General features: G+C 31.9%; 1 protein-coding gene across 8 annotated transcripts in view; it reads right to left on the reverse strand.

Moving 5' to 3' along the window:
- The window catches only part of LOC128229958 (desmoplakin-like), a 264609-nt gene that overhangs the window by 129394 nt on the left and 114138 nt on the right, over nt 1-21077 (reverse strand). For 7 of the 8 annotated variants that reach the window (XM_052941905.1, XM_052941896.1, XM_052941951.1 and 4 more), the window contains 5 exons: nt 18587-18607; nt 16766-16786; nt 15807-15827; nt 13986-14006; nt 6373-6393 (listed from right to left, as the gene is read on the reverse strand). In XM_052941905.1, coding sequence (XP_052797865.1) covers nt 6373-6393; nt 13986-14006; nt 15807-15827; nt 16766-16786; nt 18587-18607 — 105 coding nt within the window. The remainder of the gene's footprint in view (nt 1-6372; nt 6394-13985; nt 14007-15806; nt 15828-16765; nt 16787-18586; nt 18608-21077) is intronic. The other variant, XM_052941932.1, reaches the window with a different exon arrangement.

Genomic DNA, 21077 nt, shown 5'->3' on the forward strand with positions numbered 1-21077 from the left:
TTTTAATTATTAAAAGCTCCACAAAATTCTGGTTCAATCCTTCTATACTTTAATACTTCTAGAAACATTCCGTGTGTTTTTTTTTTCTTTTTTTGATTCATTCATTCAGTACCTATTTTTTCAAATGTAGACCATTATCCCACTACTTCCAGTGGCATTTTTAGATGGCAACTAACGAAGTGATATATGCACAAAAAACAATATGAACGACGAATGTAGAAATGTCTTGAATTGTGTCATGATTGTCTAAATTTTCATCATTTAGCAAAAAAACTGAGAACAAAACTCTAACAAATTCAACTTTCAGTGATGTAATTAAAGTAGTAGTGCAGTAGGCAAGAAGGGTCCCGTTCCCCCGAAGAACATTTTTTTTGTTTTTGCATGAAGTAATGAAATGATGTCTGAAGTTTCATTTTTTCGATGTTCCCAGAACAAAATATTTTCCAAAGATACTTAAAATTCAAGATGGCCGCCAAGATGGCACGTCTGGCGCTTGAGTTGTTGTATGCAGTGAAAACCAACAACTTAGATCTGTTCCACTAGTGTTATGGGGACATGGCAAATATTTTCTTTGCATACGATGCACCAAACTACTCACGGTGACTATTTGTTTACTGCATTCTTGTTTACATATTAGTTTATGGATGGATGTCGAAACTCACAATTATTTTTGTATTATCCTATATGTGATACAACAGTATTTCCTATGTATTATTTTACGTTAAACCATAGAGCCTTGATCACTGTCGTACGTTTATACTATATTTGTTTTGCATAGTTGCTTAGTTATCATGTGTTTTAAAGGTTTCCTTAAGTTTTATATTTTTTATGATAATGTCCTTGATATGAAAACATTTATTATTGTATTACAGATACCTTGTTTGATTTGAATTGTTCTTAACCAACATTGATTCGACACACCCCGGAGCGCAAGATCTGCTGAAGAAGGGAGGTATATCAGTAGCGCGTTCTATGATTGCTGGGGCGAGAAGTTATGTCGATAAAACAATGGAGGAAACGTTAATGAAGTTTGCAAAGTCAGCAGGTACTTCTATTGGACACAAGTTTAATGTGTTGTTTTTTTACCCGAATACGAATGTACACATGAATATACATATAATCAAGAAATCGTACAATGCCCTTTATATATTACAGGAGAATTCACTGGCCTATATTCAATGTTTGGAGCTTATCAACGATGGTGCCAGACAACTTCAACTCGAGTCCAATTCTTTGAGAGTCTTCTTGATATGTGCGGCCTAATTGATGATCCTGACTGTCCAAAAGCTGGTAAACACCGTGAGCTAGAAATAGCTTAGGTAAAGAAGTCTCAGGAGGCAGTACAACGCACCATAACGGCAATTACTAGTTTCAGTAACCCGTTTGCTCTTCCTGACAAAGACTACCTACATAGTCTAGCTTCTGGGGCCCAGACATCGTCAGAAGTAAAAAAGGATGTTCTTAGAGCTGACAAGATTGGCAGGAATGCCAAAGCTGCGTTCATTACAGAACGATTCGTATCTGGTAGCTCGAAAGAATCTTTCTTTGAACCAATAAAGAGGTTGAAACTAAAAAATATGGAGTCATCAAACAAGACAGTTAAACTCACAGCATCATAGGGAAAGGTAACATTTTTACGAGCTTTTGTAAATATTTTATATAATATAAATGGTAATAGTCATGAAAGCTGATTATATGGAACATGAATTACTGACAATGAAGAAAAAAACAAATATCAAAACAAAAATAGTACTTATTTTTTAACAACTCAAGAAATATACGATGAACCATTTAGTGTTATATACAAGTAAAACAGAAACGTGAAGCATATTAATCGTTTATATTTTGGATTGTCCAGTACCTAGAACAGAGTAATATTGCATTCACACAGCTTGTTAAGTCACAACAGTTACATGAACCAATTCATCTTAAAGAGGTAATGAAGTATCCACTTACACCAGTTCCACATAGCCTAGGAACACCAGATGGGTTTTTTATGAAGACCAACAAAGCAACAATCATCCCGATGTTGTTGGAAGACGTAGCTCCAGATGAAACATACCCAACTGATGCGCTTTATTTTCAGGACGGGAATGCCCTGTTTCATTCATTGACAAATTTGGGACCTACATTTGGTGCTATAGGCTTTCAAATACTTGACCAGATGGTAGCAAAGCGCCATTTCGTTTTTTCAACAGATTCGTACAACGTTATGTCTATTAAGGCCCAAGAACGGTTAAGACGTGGTGTGTCACAGAAATACATAGTAGATGGCCCTGCAACTAGAAAACCAACTGACTTTAAACGTTTTCTTACCAATGTTGAAAACAAAGTTCAGTTATGCAAATTATTGCTAAAGTTATGGGGGGGGGGAAGAAGCAGCATCTCGTCTTCAGAAATGTTCACTAGCAGTGCTTGTAGTTAATGGTCAAGCATACCGGTTGAGTTCCGCATATGGAGAGGTGACTTCATAAATAATAATAATAATAATAATAATAATAATAATAATAATAAAACTAATGACTATGATGATGATTATAATTATTATTGAAAACAATAAAAAATATAAATTATAATTATAGAAGTAATAATAATATTTCATTTCAGGTCAACTGTGATGAGATTCCAGAATTATCTTCCAACCAATAAGAAACTGATACCCGGGTGGTGATCTACTTGAAGTATGTGGCATCACAAGGCTACAATTCAGCAGTGGTTCGAACACCAGAGACAGACTTATTGTTAATTCTGCTGCATCATGCATCGTCCATAGATTTGGACATCTATATAGACCTGGGGACCGAAAAGAATCGCAAGTTGATCAATGTATCTGAACTCGCTGACACAAAAGGTAGAGAGTTCTGCACAATGTGTCTTGGCTTGTACGTCTCTACCGGGGAGGATGTCACTAGCAGCTTTAAGGGAAAAGGAAAAATAGGACCATTAAAGAAACTTTTGGCTAATCCAAAATACCAAGAATTCTTCAGGTAAAGTTTATCATATACAATAGAATTAACTTATAGTTAATATGACTGCTGAAAAGCTACATAACATTAAATGCTATGTACGTAAGAGTGATAACAAGGAATTTGTTATGTTATTTTTTTACTAAAACTATTTAAAAAATACTGAACATACTCATTTAAACAAATACAACTCTGCAAAATCATCTTCATTTCAGGAAACTTGGTAATGACTGGTCTTTACACACTTCAATGATTGCAATGCTTGAAGCCTTTACCTGTCTTATGTATGGGTTTGCTAGAGAACAGTCTCTAGACTTTGTTCGGCACAAAATGCTAAAGAAGATGTCTGGTGATGAGGAGCAGCTGAGTACAAAGACTAATGTTGATCTGTCCAAGCTTCCACCTTGCAAGTCCAATTTGTTGCCACACATTCAGAGGGTTAATTATCGAGTTTGATTGTACAAGAGGGCCGACCAAGCGAAAGTTGCATCTCCAGAACCATTTCAATATCAAAGATTGGAAGTTAACGGTGACGGAATTTTGAAGCCAGTGTGGTCTTCTGGTCCCATTCTACCACTATCTCTAGTGGACATAGTTATGGCTGTTGCGAATCATGCAGACACAGATGATAGAGATATTGAAGAAATAGACGATATCATTGAATTTGTTGATTGTGATGATGAAGATGATGTGCTGTAAATTAGCAAATGACTACAAGTATTTATAAACATGACTGAGATTTGAAGTTTATTAAAAATGTGAGAAAAGAAAATGTTACTTTTGCATTGACTCATTGTTTTCATTCAAACTTGTTCATGGTAATACAGACTGTGTACATTATTTAATGTCGCCATGAAATTAATACTGTATTTACCATGTGTCCTGACATTTCAAGTTGCAAGCTGATACAAAGTTGATTTAGAGTATACTGATTTGTTGTTTTGGGTAACTTATTTGCATTTTAACTAATATGAATACTTAATGTTGGATCAAATTAAATATTTGTATCATATATGTAACTGTGAAAACATATCAGAAAAAAGGAAATATGTTAAGATATGTTTTTGTTTAAGAAAAATTTCTACTAAAAACACAATTCCAGTAAAATGTGCAAAAAAAAAACATATTAGAGATGATTTTGTAATTGTGTAAATACGGAATGGAGTAAAATTACCAACTGTCTTTTAACGAAATAGAATAATTGTAGGGAATATACTGTTGATTTCGGCTAATTGTAAAATTTGTCTCATTTTTTATATAGATCTTCTATATTATATATATATATATGACATAACTGTATAATTATATACATAAATAGTATAATAGCATGTTCAGAAACATAACAGCTTCATTGACCATACCACATGTAATAATTGGTTTGGTTTGTTTTTTGCATCTTTGATATACAACCTTTGGAGTAGAAAAATACTTTGGGGTCAACTTACCCCACCCATATTGTCTCTTGTGTTAAATGATTAAATATTGTATTTATTATTCATTCAATTTGTTTCACTTTAGAGTAAATACTACATTTTGTTAACAAAAACTCCTTTCATTTAATATTGAAAAAAGATAACAATAAAAGGTTAGTAATCAGAGAAATAAAAAACACGCCATTTTATAACTTTTGTTCACCTTCAAATAGTATTCATATTATATGTATACCATGTACATTTTGACACTTAAATGGTGAATATAAATCACACCCAAGACCTCAAAAACTGTTCCTTGACTGTATTACAATTATATCTATTTAGTTTTGTCTTCAATCATAAAAATGAGATATCTGGATATTTTTAATGAAATATTCGTAAAACGGTCAATTTACCCAACCCACTTTGGTTCTGTTTTTTTTTTGTTAAAAGTTGGTCAATTTTTTGACTAAAATGTATTCAATTTCAGAGAAAATACTTAAATACTGAAAAATAATCAAAATTTTATACTAATTTCAAGAAGAACCAAAAATAATAAATTAAGATTCCAGGTGTAATGGAAAAAAGAAGCTAAAATCAGTATTTTTTTTCACATTATTTACATATTTATTGTTTTCTCTAACAAAATATGTCTATTTTGACAACAAAATATTGAAACACTTATATTCCGCTATAAGATAAGCATGTAAGTGAATATATATATTTTACTTGTATTAAATAAGGAGTATCTTTTAAAAAATGAGTTATTTTCATTTTATGACGGCCTACTTGGCGAAGTGTTTATTAATTGAGTTAGAAATATCTTATTTTTGTGCAATGTAACAAATTGTTATGCGTGAAACGTCACGTGATGTTTAACGCTTTTATGACAGACGACGATTGAAGATGAATCACATACATCATAATTAGCCCAATACATGTATTTGAAGCTGGACTTTGGAGATAGAGAAGCATATTTAAAACATAGAAGTGTACAATTAAAAAAAAACCATACACTATGTATCAAACATTTTGACCGACTGTTATTTTGCCAATATTGACGCATATTTCAAGAAAACAAACGAATATAACTAGCGTATACCACATTGCTATACAATTATATTAAAACCAACAGTAGATTGTAACATCGTTGCCCTTTTAAAATTGTTTCTCGTTTATATAGTGTGTGTATACCACGTGATATATTGCGTCATATATGCTACGTTGGAAGGCAACATTTTGCTTAAAATAACGACTTAAATCAAAGATAACATTTCTTATACTATACCATTTTAAATAAAACAAAGGGATGTCTATGCCGTTTAAAGAGCCCCGTCTTCATTTTATTACCGAAGTTTCGTTAGGTGCTTAGTTTTATCAAACACTTCGACAAACCTGTTTCCGAAATACTGTTTTGGCAGTGCTCTGTCAGACGGCCGTATTGTGAACAATTTTTTTGAAGAGTTTTAAGAAACTAAACTCGCAATAAAACTCTTGAAAAAAAGGAAGGCGGGGCTACGTAAGCGGCGTAGACGACTGCGCCATGTTTCATTTAAAGTGGTGAAAACATAGTGAAGTTTTCTTTGTTTAAAGTCTTCTTTCGAAGCAAAAATTGCCTTCCGATATAGCATTTATGACGCAATTTATCACGTGGTATACACACACTGAAATACATAGGAAATTAAGCATGCATGAAATACGGTGCGATGTTTTCATTGTTTATATTTGAGGAAATACTTACACTAGCTCTATGAATAATAATGTATGTTGTTAGAAAAGTAGAATTGATACTGATGATCTAAATTGAATAGACTTGGATAGATGTGTGTTTTCCGACCTGAACATATTTGTTAAAAACATCAGTAAAACTAAAATAGAATCCAACATTGAAACATAATATTTTCAAAACATTATCATAGCCATTCATATGTCAAAATGTATACTTGAAATAGTTTATGATCTAACGTTATATTTCAAGGAACCAACATACATACCGGTTTAGCGCTTCTGTACTCCTGGAAGTAGAAATACATTCAGTTATAGGTAAACAACTGGAGTGTGTGTGATGATTTTGTGATGTACATGTTAACGAAAAAAAAGTTGTTTGCATACATGAAGTTAAATGTGAACACCTGAATAACAAATAGGATTGATTAAAGTCGACAATCGATTGTTTCTCTGATATCGTAGAGTGTAATCAAATATTTCTAATCGGTATCAGGTAAACACATAAAGAAGACATAATCACTAATATAGAAAGCGTGAATTATAATCGGGACAGTAAGATACATTGCATACAAGTCTTTAAAATGAACGGTTCGTAAAAGACGATTTTCAAGAGTCCATATATGTTCTATTAACCTAATATTTTGTATGTCGGTAAAAAATGGCAATTATTTTAGGAATAATTAAATCAAATCAATCAGAATAACAGATGTGACCTATTGCAAAGCCTTTTGGCTATATTGTGTTTTGTTTTTTTTAGTTTAATTTTCACTTTCAACGATTGGATCTTTTGTCAGCAGTCTTATATCACTGGTTCCGATGTTTATCGCATAAATTGGCTCGTTCCAAGACAAAATAGAAAAAAAGCTGTCAAAATGTTCAATCTGTAAGAGTGTAGCTTTAACGTTAAAACGTAAAAGCATTGCTACGAACTTGATTTTCCTTTGTTGTTAACATTAAGGGATTGTGAAATTTTGGGATAGTATGCCTCAAAGCAAACCACGATTAGTAATTAATTTACTTGTGCACAACCCGTTGAAAAAAGTCAGGCATACAATTCGACCCTTGATTGCTCTGTGTTGAGTCTGTGGGGCTTATAAATTGCGAACGTTTACTCTGTCACAAAACAACAACAAAGCAATGCCTTTAAGATAGTATTTGATTGAAATTGGCTGAGTTCGCGAGACTTATGATTGTGAGATATTTTACACATTTTGAAAAGGCTGAAATACGCATTTGCTATAAATGTGTTAAATTATAGTTCAAACTCCAGTTATAACCGGGACCAAGGAAAGTGTAATAGGTTCATTTTATTTCAGTAAACAATTATATTTTAATTATTAAAAGCTCCACAAAATTCTGGTTCAATCCTTCTATACTTTAATACTTCTAGAAACATTCCGTGTGTTTTTTTTTTCTTTTTTTGATTCATTCATTCAGTACCTATTTTTTTCAAATGTAGACCATTATCCCACTACTTCCAGTGGCATTTTTAGATGGCAACTAACGAAGTGATATATGCACAAAAAACAATATGAACGACGAATGTAGAAATGTCTTGAATTGTGTCATGATTGTCTAAATTTTCATCATTTAGCAAAAAAACTGAGAACAAAACTCTAACAAATTCAACTTTCAGTGATGTAATTAAAGTAGTAGTGCAGTAGGCAAGAAGGGTCCCGTTCCCCCGAAGAACATTTTTTTTGTTTTTGCATGAAGTAATGAAATGATGTCTGAAGTTTCATTTTTTCGATGTTCCCAGAACAAAATATTTTCCAAAGATACTTAAAATTCAAGATGGCCGCCAAGATGGCACGTCTGGCGCTTGAGTTGTTGTATGCAGTGAAAACCAACAACTTAGATCTGTTCCACTAGTGTTATGGGGACATGGCAAATATTTTCTTTGCATACGATGCACCAAACTACTCACGGTGACTATTTGTTTACTGCATTCTTGTTTACATATTAGTTTATGGATGGATGTCGAAACTCACAATTATTTTTGTATTATCCTATATGTGATACAACAGTATTTCCTATGTATTATTATACGTTAAACCATAGAGCCTTGATCACTGTCGTACGTTTATACTATATTTGTTTTGCATAGTTGCTTAGTTATCATGTGTTTTAAAGGTTTCCTTAAGTTTTATATTTTTTATGATAATGTCCTTGATATGAAAACATTTATTATTGTATTACAGATACCTTGTTTGATTTGAATTGTTCTTAACCAACATTGATTCGACACACCCCGGAGCGCAAGATCTGCTGAAGAAGGGAGGTATATCAGTAGCGCGTTGTATGATTGCTGGGGCGAGAAGTTATGTCGATAAAACAATGGAGGAAACGTTAATGAAGTTTGCAAAGTCAGCAGGTACTTCTATTGGACACAAGTTTAATGTGTTGTTTTTTTACCCGAATACGAATGTACACATGAATATACATATAATCAAGAAATCGTACAATGCCCTTTATATATTACAGGAGAATTCACTGGCCTATATTCAATGTTTGGAGCTTATCAACGATGGTGCCAGACAACTTCAACTCGAGTCCAATTCTTTGAGAGTCTTCTTGATATGTGCGGCCTAATTGATGATCCTGACTGTCCAAAAGCTGGTAAACACCGTGAGCTAGAAATAGCTTAGGTAAAGAAGTCTCAGGAGGCAGTACAACGCACCATAACGGCAATTACTAGTTTCAGTAACCCGTTTGCTCTTCCTGACAAAGACTACCTACATAGTCTAGCTTCTGGGGCCCAGACATCGTCAGAAGTAAAAAAGGATGTTCTTAGAGCTGACAAGATTGGCAGGAATGCCAAAGCTGCGTTCATTACAGAACGATTCGTATCTGGTAGCTCGAAAGAATCTTTCTTTGAACCAATAAAGAGGTTGAAACTAAAAAATATGGAGTCATCAAACAAGACAGTTAAACTCACAGCATCATAGGGAAAGGTAACATTTTTACGAGCTTTTGTAAATATTTTATATAATATAAATGGTAATAGTCATGAAAGCTGATTATATGGAACATGAATTACTGACAATGAAGAAAAAAACAAATATCAAAACAAAAATAGTACTTATTTTTTAACAACTCAAGAAATATACGATGAACCATTTAGTGTTATATACAAGTAAAACAGAAACGTGAAGCATATTAATCGTTTATATTTTGGATTGTCCAGTACCTAGAACAGAGTAATATTGCATTCACACAGCTTGTTAAGTCACAACAGTTACATGAACCAATTCATCTTAAAGAGGTAATGAAGTATCCACTTACACCAGTTCCACATAGCCTAGGAACACCAGATGGGTTTTTTATGAAGACCAACAAAGCAACAATCATCCCGATGTTGTTGGAAGACGTAGCTCCAGATGAAACATACCCAACTGATGCGCTTTATTTTCAGGACGGGAATGCCCTGTTTCATTCATTGACAAATTTGGGACCTACATTTGGTGCTATAGGCTTTCAAATACTTGACCAGATGGTAGCAAAGCGCCATTTCGTTTTTTCAACAGATTCGTACAACGTTATGTCTATTAAGGCCCAAGAACGGTTAAGACGTGTTGTGTCACAGAAATACATAGTAGATGGCCCTGCAACTAGAAAACCAACTGACTTTAAACTTGTTCTTACCAATGTTGAAAACAAAGTTCAGTTATGCAAATTATTGCTAAAGTTATGGGGGGGGGGGGGGAAAGAAGCAGCATCTCGTCTTCAGAAATTTTCACTAGCAGTGCTTGTAGTTAATGGTCAAGCATACCGGTTGAGTTCCGCATATGGAGAGGTGACTTCATAAATGATAATAATAATAATAATAATAATAATAATAATAATAATAATAATAATAATAATAATAATAATAACATAGAAATAATAATAATAATAATAATAATAATAATAATAAAACTAATGACTATGATGATGATTATAATTATTATTGAAAACAATAAAAAATATAAATTATAATTATAGAAGTAATAATAATATTTCATTTCAGGTCAACTGTGATGAGATTCCAGAATTATCTTCCAACCAATAAGAACCTGATACCCGGGTGGTGATCTACTTGAAGTATGCGGCATCACAAGGCTACAATTCAGCAGTGGTTCGAACACCAGACACAGACTTATTGTTAATTCTGCTGCATCATGCATCGTCCATAGATTTGGACATCTATATAGACCTGGGGACCGAAAAGAATCGCAAGTTGATCAATGTATCTGAACTCGCTGACACAAAAGGTAGAGAGTTCTGCACAATGTGTCTTGGCTTGTACGTCTCTACCGGGGAGGATGTCACTAGCAGCTTTAAGGGAAAAGGAAAAATAGGACCATTAAAGAAACTTTTGGCTAATCCAAAATACCAAGAATTCTTCAGGTAAAGCTTATCATATACAATAGAATTAACTTATAGTTAATATGACTGCTGAAAAGCTACATAACATTAAATGCTATGTACGTAAGAGGGATAACAAGTAATTTGTTATGTTATTTTTTAACTAAAACTATTTAAAAAATACTGAACATACTCATTTAAACAAATACAACTCTGCAAAATCATCTTCATTTCAGGAAACTTGGTAATGACTGGTCTTTACACACTTCAATGATTGCAATGCTTGAAGCCTTTACCTGTCTTATGTATGGGTTTGCTAGAGAACAAAAATGCTAAAGAAGATGTCTGGTGATGAGGAGCAGCTGAGTACAAAGACTAATGTTGATCTGTCCAAGCTTCCACCTTGCAAGTCCAATTTGTTGCCACACATTCAGAGGGTTAATTATCGAGTTTGATTGTACAAGAGGGCCGACCAAGCGAAAGTTGCATCTCCAGAACCATTTCAATATCAAGGATTGGAAGTTAACGGTGACGGAATTTTGAAGCCAGTGTGGTCTTCTGGTCCCATTCTACCACTATCTCTAGTGGACATAGTTATGGCTGTTGCGAATCATGCAGACACAGATGATAGAGATATTGAAGAAATAGACGATATCATTGAATTTGTTGATTGTGATGATGAAGATGATGTGCTGTAAATTAGCAAATGACTTCAAGTATTTATAAACATGACTGAGATTTGAAGTTTATTAAAAATGTGAGAAAAGAAAATGTTACTTTTGCATTGACTCATTGTTTTCATTCAAACTTGTTCATGGTAATGAAATTAATACTGTATTTACCATGTGTCCTGACATTTCAAGTTGCAAGCTGATACAAAGTTGATTTAGAGGATACTGATTTGTTGTTTTGGGTAACTTATTTGCATTTTAACTAATATGAATACTTACTGTTGGATCAAATTAAATATTTGTATCATATATGTAACTGTGAAAACATATCAGAAAAAAGGAAATATGTTAAGATATGTTTTTGTTTAAGAATAATTTCTACTAAAAACACAATTCCAGTAAAATGTGCAAAAAAAACCAAACATATTAGAGATGATTTTGTAATTGTGTAAATACTGAATGGAGTAAAATTACCAACTGTCTTTTAACGAAATAGAATAAATGTAGAAACTATACTGTTGATTTCGGCTAATTGTAAAATTTGTCTCATTTTTTATATAGCTCTTCTATATTATATATATGACATAACTGTATAATCATATACATAAATAGTATTATAGCATGTTCAGAAACATAACAGCTTCATTGACCATACCACATGTAATAATTGGTTTGGTTTGTTTTTTGCCTCTTTGATATACAACCTTTGGAGTAGAAAAATACTTTGGGGTCAACTTACCCCACCCATATTGTCTCTTGTGTTAAATGATTAAATGTTGTAATTAATATTCATTTAATTTGTTTCACTTTTGAGTAAATACTACATTTTGTTAACAAAAAATCCTTTCATTTTATATTGAAAAAAAGATAACAATAAAAGGTTAGTAATCAGAGAAATAAAAAACACGCCATTTTATAACTTTTGTTCACCTTCAAATCGTTTTCATATTATATGTATACCATGTACATTTTGACACTTAAATGGTGAATATAAATCACATCCAAGACCTCATTAACTGTTCCTTGATTGTATTACAATTATATCTATTTAGTTTTGTCTTCATACATAAAAATGAGATATCTGGATATTTTTAATGAAATATTTGTAAAACGGTCAATTTACCCAACCCACTTTGGTTCTGTTTTTTTGTTAAAAGTTGGTCAATTTTTTTACTAAAATGTATTCAATTTCAGAGAAAATACTTAAATACTGAAAAATAATCAAAATTTTATACTAATTTCAAGAAGAACTAAAAAATAATAAATTTTGATTCCATGTGTAATGGAAAAAAGAGGTTAAAATCAGTATTGTTCACATTATTTACATATATTTTTTTTCTAACAAAACATGTCTATTTTGACAAAAAAATATTGAAACACCTACATTCCGCTATAAGATAAGCATGTAAGTGAATATATATATTTTACTTGTATTATATAAGGCGCATCTTTTTAAAAATGAGTTTTTTTTCATTTTATGGCGGCCATCTTGGCAGCCATTTTGAATTTAAAGCATCTTTGGAAATTATTTTTTTCTGGGAACATCAAAAAAAAAATAAGCTTCAGACATCATTTATGCATTTCATGCATCAAACAAAATGGTGTTCTTCGGGGGCACGGGACCCCTCTTGCCTACTAAACTATAGATAGCATGTCGGTTTTGGCAATTTAATTGAGTTAGAAATATTTTTTTTTTTTTTGCATTGTAACAAATTGTTATGCGTGAAGCATCACGTGATGCTTAACGCTTTTATGACAGACGACGATCAAAGATGAATCACATATATCATTATTAGCCCAATATATGTATTTGAAGCTGGACTTTGGAGATAGAGAAGCATATTCAAAACATATAAGTGTACGATTAAAAAAAAAAAACATACAATATTCATCAAACATTTTGACCGACTGTTAATTTGCCAATATTGACGCATATTTCAAGAAAACAAACGAATATCACTTGCGTATACCACGTTGCTATACAATTATATTAAAACCAACATTAGATTGTAACATCGTTGCCCTTTTAAAATTGTTTCTCGTATATATAGTGAGTGTATAGCACCTGATATATTGCGTCATATATGCTACGTCGGAAGGCAACATTTTGCTTAAAATAAATACTTAAATTAAAGATAACATTTCTTATACTACACCATTTTAAATAAAACAAAGGGAAGTATATGCCGATTAAAGAGCACCGTCTTCGTTGTATTACCGAAGTTTCGTTAGGTGCTTAGTTTTATCAAACACTTCGACAACCCTGTTTCCGAATTACTGTTTTGGCAGTGCTCTGTCAGACGGCCGTATTGTGAATAAGTTTTTCGAAGTGTATTAAGAAACTAAACTCGCAATCAAACTCTGGAAAAAAGGAAGGCGGGGCTACGTAAGCGGCGTAGACGACTGCGCCATGTTTCATTTAAAGTGGTGAAAACATAGTGAAGTTTTCTTTGTTTAAAGTCTTCTTTTGAAGCAAAAATTGCCTTCCGATATAGCATTTATGACGCAATTTATCACGTGGTATACACACACTGAAATACAGAGGAAATTAAGCATGCATGAAATACGGTGCGATGTTTTCATTGTTTATATTTGAGGAAATACTTACACTAGCTCTATGAATAATAATTTGTGTTGTTAGAAAAGTAGAATTGATACTGATGATCTAAATTGAATAGACTTGGATAGATGTGTGTTTTCCGACCTGAACATATTTGTTAAAAACATCAGTAAAACTAAAATAGAATCCAACATTGAAACATAATATTTTCAATACATTATCATAGCCATTCATATGTCAAAATGTATACTTGAAATAGTTTACGATCTAACGTTATATTTCAAGGAACCAACATACATACCGGTTTAGCGCTTCTGTTCTCCTGGAAGTAGAAATACATTCAGTTATAGGTAAACAACTGGAGTGTGTGTGATGATTTTGTGATGTACATGTTAACGAAAAAAAATTTGTTTGCATACATGAAGTTAAATGTGAACACCTGAATAACAAATAGGATTGATTAAAGTCGACAATCGGTTGTTTCTCTAGTATCGGAGAGTGTAATCAAATATTTCTAATCGCTATCAGGTAAACACATAAAGAAGACATAATCACTAATATAGAAAGCATGAATTATAATCGGGACAGTAAGATACATTGCATACAAGTCTTTAAAATGAACGGTTCGTAAAAGACGATTTTCAAGAGTCCATATATGTTCTATTAAGTTAAACCTAATATTTTGTATGTCGGTAAAATATGGCAATTCTTTTAGGAATAATTAAATCAATTCAATCAGAATAACAGATGTGACCTATTGCAAAGCCTTTTGGCTATATTGTGTTTTGTTTTTTTAGTTTAATTTTCACTTTCAGCGATTTGATCTTTTTCAGCAGTCTTATATCACTGGTTCCGATGTATATCTCATAAATTGGCTCGTTCCAAGACAAAATAGAAAAAAAGCTGTCGAAATGTTCAATCTGTAAGAGTGTAGCTTTAACGTTTAACCGTAAAAGCATTGCTACGAACTTGATTTTCCTTTGCTTTTAACATTGAGGGATTGTGAAATTTTGGGATAGTATGCCTCAAAGCAAACCTCGATTAGTAATTAATTTACTTTTGCAAAACCTGTTGAAATATGTCATGCATAAAATTCGACCATTGATTGCTCTGTGTTGAGTCTATGAGGCTTATAAATTGCGAACGTTTACTCTGTGACAAAACAACAACAAAGCAATGCCTGCTCTTTAAGATGATATTTGATTGAAATTGGCTGAGTTTGCGAGACTTATGATTGTGAAACATTTTACACATTTTGAAAAGGCTGAAATACGCATTGGCTATAAATGAGTTAAATTATAGTTTAAACTTTAGTTATAACCGAGACCAAGAAAAGTTTAATAGGTTCATTTTAGTTCAGTACACCTAGTTGTTAAATTGATTTCTTAATGTAAATTCCTTATTATTGTTTATTTCTGACCATTGTTTGATTCAAATTCGGTTTCTGTTATTGAATAAAGTTAGTAATATCTTTCTTTTTGAGATTTATTTCATCGCATTAAAACTAATAACCACGATAATCAAATCATACGATGATTAAAGCTTTAGTGAAAGACGGAGACGTACCATATATCTTATATCCAAACACATGTACATACTGAATGCACATAGAAAGATCATACATTAGATGTTATGCACAAGTAATGCAAGAATTATTAATATCTTTTGGAGTGAACAATTAAGAAATGTTACTAAATGTACGTACAAAAATTTTATGTTTATATTCAAGCATTTGTCTCTGAAACAATGGATGGATTTCTTGATTTTTACATTAAAGCAAACACAAGTGTAACATCGTTTTCCTCCCGTTGGAAATTGGTGCTCACATATTCCAAGATCATTAGCATGCATGAAATACGTTGCAATTAATTCAGATTTATATTTGAGGAAATACTTGCACTATCTGTATGAGTAATAAGCTATCATTTGAAAACAGTAAAATCAATATTGATTCTTTGATTGAACATATATATCATGTAAAGATACAGTAAAACTCAATTAGAATCCTTTATTGAAACAAAGTATGTTTTTCTATTATCATAGCGATTCAGATGTAAGAATGTATACATGGAAAAGTTTACGATATATCCAACGTTATATATCAAGAAACTAGTATACATACGCTTGAACCGTTTCTTTAATCCTGAAAGTAGAAATGCATTCATTAATAGTGAAACATTTTTCGACGGTTATATAAATAATATGTGAACACTGTGCAAAAGGGATAAGACGATGATTGAGTATAGCCGACAATCGGTTGTTTGTATATAGTGAGTGTATAGCACCTGATATATTGCGTCATATATGCTACGTCGGAAGGCAACATTTTGCTTAAAATAAATACTTAAATTAAAGATAACATTTCTTATACTACACCATTTTAAATAAAACAAAGGGAAGTATATGCCGATTAAAGAGCACCGTCTTCGTTGTATTACCGAAGTTTCGTTAGGTGCTTAGTTTTATCAAACACTTCGACAACCCTGTTTCCGAATTACTGTTTTGGCAGTGCTCTGTCAGACGGCCGTATTGTGAATAAGTTTTTCGAAGTGTATTAAGAAACTAAACTCGCAATCAAACTCTGGAAAAAAGGAAGGCGGGGCTACGTAAGCGGCGTAGACGACTGCGCCATGTTTCATTTAAAGTGGTGAAAACATAGTGAAGTTTTCTTTGTTTAAAGTCTTCTTTTGAAGCAAAAATTGCCTTCCGATATAGCATTTATGACGCAATTTATCACGTGGTATACACACACTGAAATACAGAGGAAATTAAGCATGCATGAAATACGGTGCGATGTTTTCATTGTTTATATTTGAGGAAATACTTACACTAGCTCTATGAATAATAATTTGTGTTGTTAGAAAAGTAGAATTGATACTGATGATCTAAATTGAATAGACTTGGATAGATGTGTGTTTTCCGACCTGAACATATTTGTTAAAAACATCAGTAAAACTAAAATAGAATCCAACATTGAAACATAATATTTTCAATACATTATCATAGCCATTCATATGTCAAAATGTATACTTGAAATAGTTTACGATCTAACGTTATATTTCAAGGAACCAACATACATACCGGTCTAGCGCTTCTGTTCTCCTGGAAGTAGAAATACATTCAGTTATAGGTAAACAACTGGAGTGTGTGTGATGATTTTGTGATGTACATGTTAACGAAAAAAAATTTGTTTGCATACATGAAGTTAAATGTGAACACCTGAATAACAAATAGGATTGATTAAAGTCGACAATCGGTTGTTTCTCTAGTATCGGAGAGTGTAATCAAATATTTCTAATCGCTATCAGGTAAACACATAAAGAAGACATAATCACTAATATAGAAAGCATGAATTATAATCGGGACAGTAAGATACATTGCATACAAGTCTTTAAAATGAACGGTTCGTAAAAGACGATTTTCAAGAGTCCATATATGTTCTATTAAGTTAAACCTAATATTTTGTATGTCGGTAAAATATGGCAATTCTTTTAGGAATAATTAAATCAATTCAATCAGAATAACAGATGTGACCTATTGCAAAGCCTTTTGGCTATATTGTGTTTTGTTTTTTTAGTTTAATTTTCACTTTCAGCGATTTGATCTTTTTCAGCAGTCTTATATCACTGGTTCCGATGTATATCTCATAAATTGGCTCGTTCCAAGACAAAATAGAAAAAAAGCTGTCGAAATGTTCAATCTGTAAGAGTGTAGCTTTAACGTTTAACCGTAAAAGCATTGCTACGAACTTGATTTTCCTTTGCTTTTAACATTGAGGGATTGTGAAATTTTGGGATAGTATGCCTCAAAGCAAACCTCGATTAGTAATTAATTTACTTTTGCAAAACCTGTTGAAATATGTCATGCATAAAATTCGACCATTGATTGCTCTGTGTTGAGTCTATGAGGCTTATAAATTGCGAACGTTTACTCTGTGACAAAACAACAACAAAGCAATGCCTGCTCTTTAAGATGATATTTGATTGAAATTGGCTGAGTTTGCGAGACTTATGATTGTGAAACATTTTACACATTTTGAAAAGGCTGAAATACGCATTGGCTATAAATGAGTTAAATTATAGTTTAAACTTTAGTTCTAACCGAGACCAAGAAAAGTTTAATAGGTTCATTTTAGTTCAGTACACCTAGTTGTTAAATTGATTTCTTAATGTAAATTCCTTATTATTGTTTATTTCTGACCATTGTTTGATTCAAATTCGGTTTCTGTTATTGAATAAAGTTAGTAATATCTTTCTTTTTGAGATTTATTTCATCGCATTAAAACTAATAACCACGATAATCAAATCATACGATGATTAAAGCTTTAGTGAAAGACGGAGACGTACCATATATCTTATATCCAAACACATGTACATACTGAATGCACATAGAAAGATCATACATTAGATGTTATGCACAAGTAATGCAAGAATTATTAACATCTTTTGGAGTGAACAATTAAAAAATGTTACTAAATGTACGTACAAAGATTTTATGTTTATATTCAAGCATTTGTCTCTGAAACAATGGATGGATTTCTTGATTTTTACAATAAAGCAAACACAAGTGTAACATCGTTTTCCTCCCGTTGGAAATTGGTGCTCAAATATTCCAAGATCATTAGCATGCATGAAATACGTTGCAATTAATTCAGATTTATATTTGAGGAAATACTTGCACTATCTGTATGAGTAATAAGCTATCATTTGAAAACAGTAAAATCAATATTGATTCTTTGATTGAACATATATATCATGTAAAGATACAGTAAAACTCAATTAGAATCCTTTATTGAAACAAAGTATGTTTTTCTATTATCATAGCGATTCAGATGTAAGAATGTATACATGGAAAAGTTTACGATATATCCAACGTTATATATCAAGAAACTAGTATACATACGCTTGACCCGTTTCTTTAATCCTGAAAGTAGAAATGCATTCATTAATAGTGAAACATTTTTCGACGGTTATATAAATAATATGTGAACACTGTGCAAAAGGGATAAGACGATGATTGAGTATAGCCGACAATCGGTTGTTTGTCTATCATGGGCGATAATTTTTTATTGTTATCAAAAATTAAGTATCGCTATTATTCCAAAAAATATATAAGGCAAATACTCTGATACTTCTAGTAATCATGAAATATGATCAGGACAGTAACATTATTGCATTCAAATCTTAAAAAAAACTACATGTATATGTTTCTGACAATGATTGGATATTTTGACAAAAAACTTTGTAACCTCTAATACGTCCGTTGACCTGTTTCTTTGTTCATATCGATGTTCAAATAAATATCTCTTTTAGACGGTATTCCCAGTAAAATATAAACCTTGATGTCAGTCATAACGACTTGACATGATCATGGTTTTAAATCTCTAGGGATCTTGTTTCCTTGTTCCTATATAACTTAAAATGCCTTCGTTTCCCCTTTTCTATAATTATACATATCAGTGTTTAAATAAGTTGAGCTATGTATCATTTATTTTACCGAATCGTTTAAAATCAATTGAAAGCCGAGCATTAATAAAATAGCTAATGTTGAAATACCTTGCCATAGTAATGTGAATGTGTTTTGATCCAAACTCTGTTAAAACATTTTTTTTTGTAAAAGTTGTTCAATTCCAAACCAACTCAAAACATGTCGCCAAGAATAAATGTTTCACTCCCCAAAAAGATCGTTCCGTAAAGCTAAAAAAACATGTATTTGTTAAACGGTTCAGTTTTTGACCTTCCCTACCCACTTTTGCATCCCTGCCGGCCCTTAATAACCAATTTGAATTATGGTCTACTCACATGGCTTGCATACAGGTGATTGATGGGTTACAATAAACCAATACATGTCATCTGCATTTATGTCTTATTATTTACACTTTACACATTTTCTTACTAATGTGTACACGTATGTTATTCTTAACACGTCTGTGCTAATGATATATTTAATGCTGTGTTTGTTATACTTAAATATCATATTTTATTTCGTAACAAAAATTAAATAGCATATGTCTGCGTGAATATGTTGAGCGTAATCAAAACTATTGACTACAACCTTCAACGAAAAAGATTTATTCGAGGTATAATTAAAGAATGTGTCTTCAAACCATGAACTTTTATACATATATAAGGTAACGTATCTGGCGTCACAATATTCATGTTTAAGAAACTGTTTAATCAACAATGTTAATTCAGAAACGAACAATATGAACTTCTATTTCCACGCAAAAAGCGAAACTGAATTTAAACAGTGAACGACAATACAATTTTGCACTCTAGCAGAAATAACGTATCTAGTTCTTAGTTTGCCATTTTTACAAATGAGCTTTTAATCAGTATTGTTTTTGTTTTTCATTACGCATATGCTCTGCTTGATTATTCACTTCCAATGATGGTTCATTTTATGTTTTAACACACGCAGGTTTCATTGTAAGTTCAACCTCGGGAACACGCTTTTTGAAATAGTTTACAAGTTGTATATTCATATTTAATTTAAATCAATTTCAAAACATATACATTTTATAGAACCCTACTTCTTCTTTTGAGTTTGAAATTTTACTAAAATAAATACTGAAATATATTGATAACTATTTTTACCTACTAGAAATACCTTTGTTGCCTTTGTCTTTGTTTCTACATCATGTATATCCCAACCGTCACATTGAATACTTCAAATTATATATTCGCTAAAGTGATACAAGACATATGACTGAACATGTTTAACACATTATTGGTTGATTGGTTGATTGAGTTGTTTGTTGGTTGATTGATTGGTTGGCTTGTTTATGGGCGGATTAGTTCACTGGTTGATTGAATGATTGATTTATTAATTATTTTTCCTCTTGAATATTTGTTTTCTGCTTGGATTCACCGTATGTGTAGTGAATTATAATATATTGTCTTCGATTATTTTGTAATAAAAATATATCATATTGTACAATGTCTATGCCATAACATTGCTTTGGAACTGTTAAAACTATGCCACTGTTTCCTGAAAACGCACTTAATGTGTGTGCAACTATGCTGTTTATATTTATATTTAATGCCTAAATTGTCCTAGTTTAGTTTACTTTGTGGCCAGATACGTTACTTCAATGACAAGATACGTTACTTCAATGAACAGATACGTTATTAAGATAAAACAATAGTCAAATCTATAGTTGTGGTTTAAATTTTCAATCTTTTACGTTTATAGATATATATCATATATAAAAAATTATCAATATCCATTTTGATGAAGTTTGAAATAATTCTAAAACAAAGGTTTGAAACAACACAACGTGTGTTACACCTCCCTGCGATCATGTAAATTACACAAATGGTATGATATGCGACCTAATATTAACACACGTGTCTGATACGTGTTAAATATTATGTAGTGTCAATTAAAGTGA

Source organism: Mya arenaria, chromosome 1 (assembly GCF_026914265.1).
Source record: "Mya arenaria isolate MELC-2E11 chromosome 1, ASM2691426v1".
NCBI lineage: Eukaryota > Metazoa > Mollusca > Bivalvia > Myida > Myidae > Mya > Mya arenaria.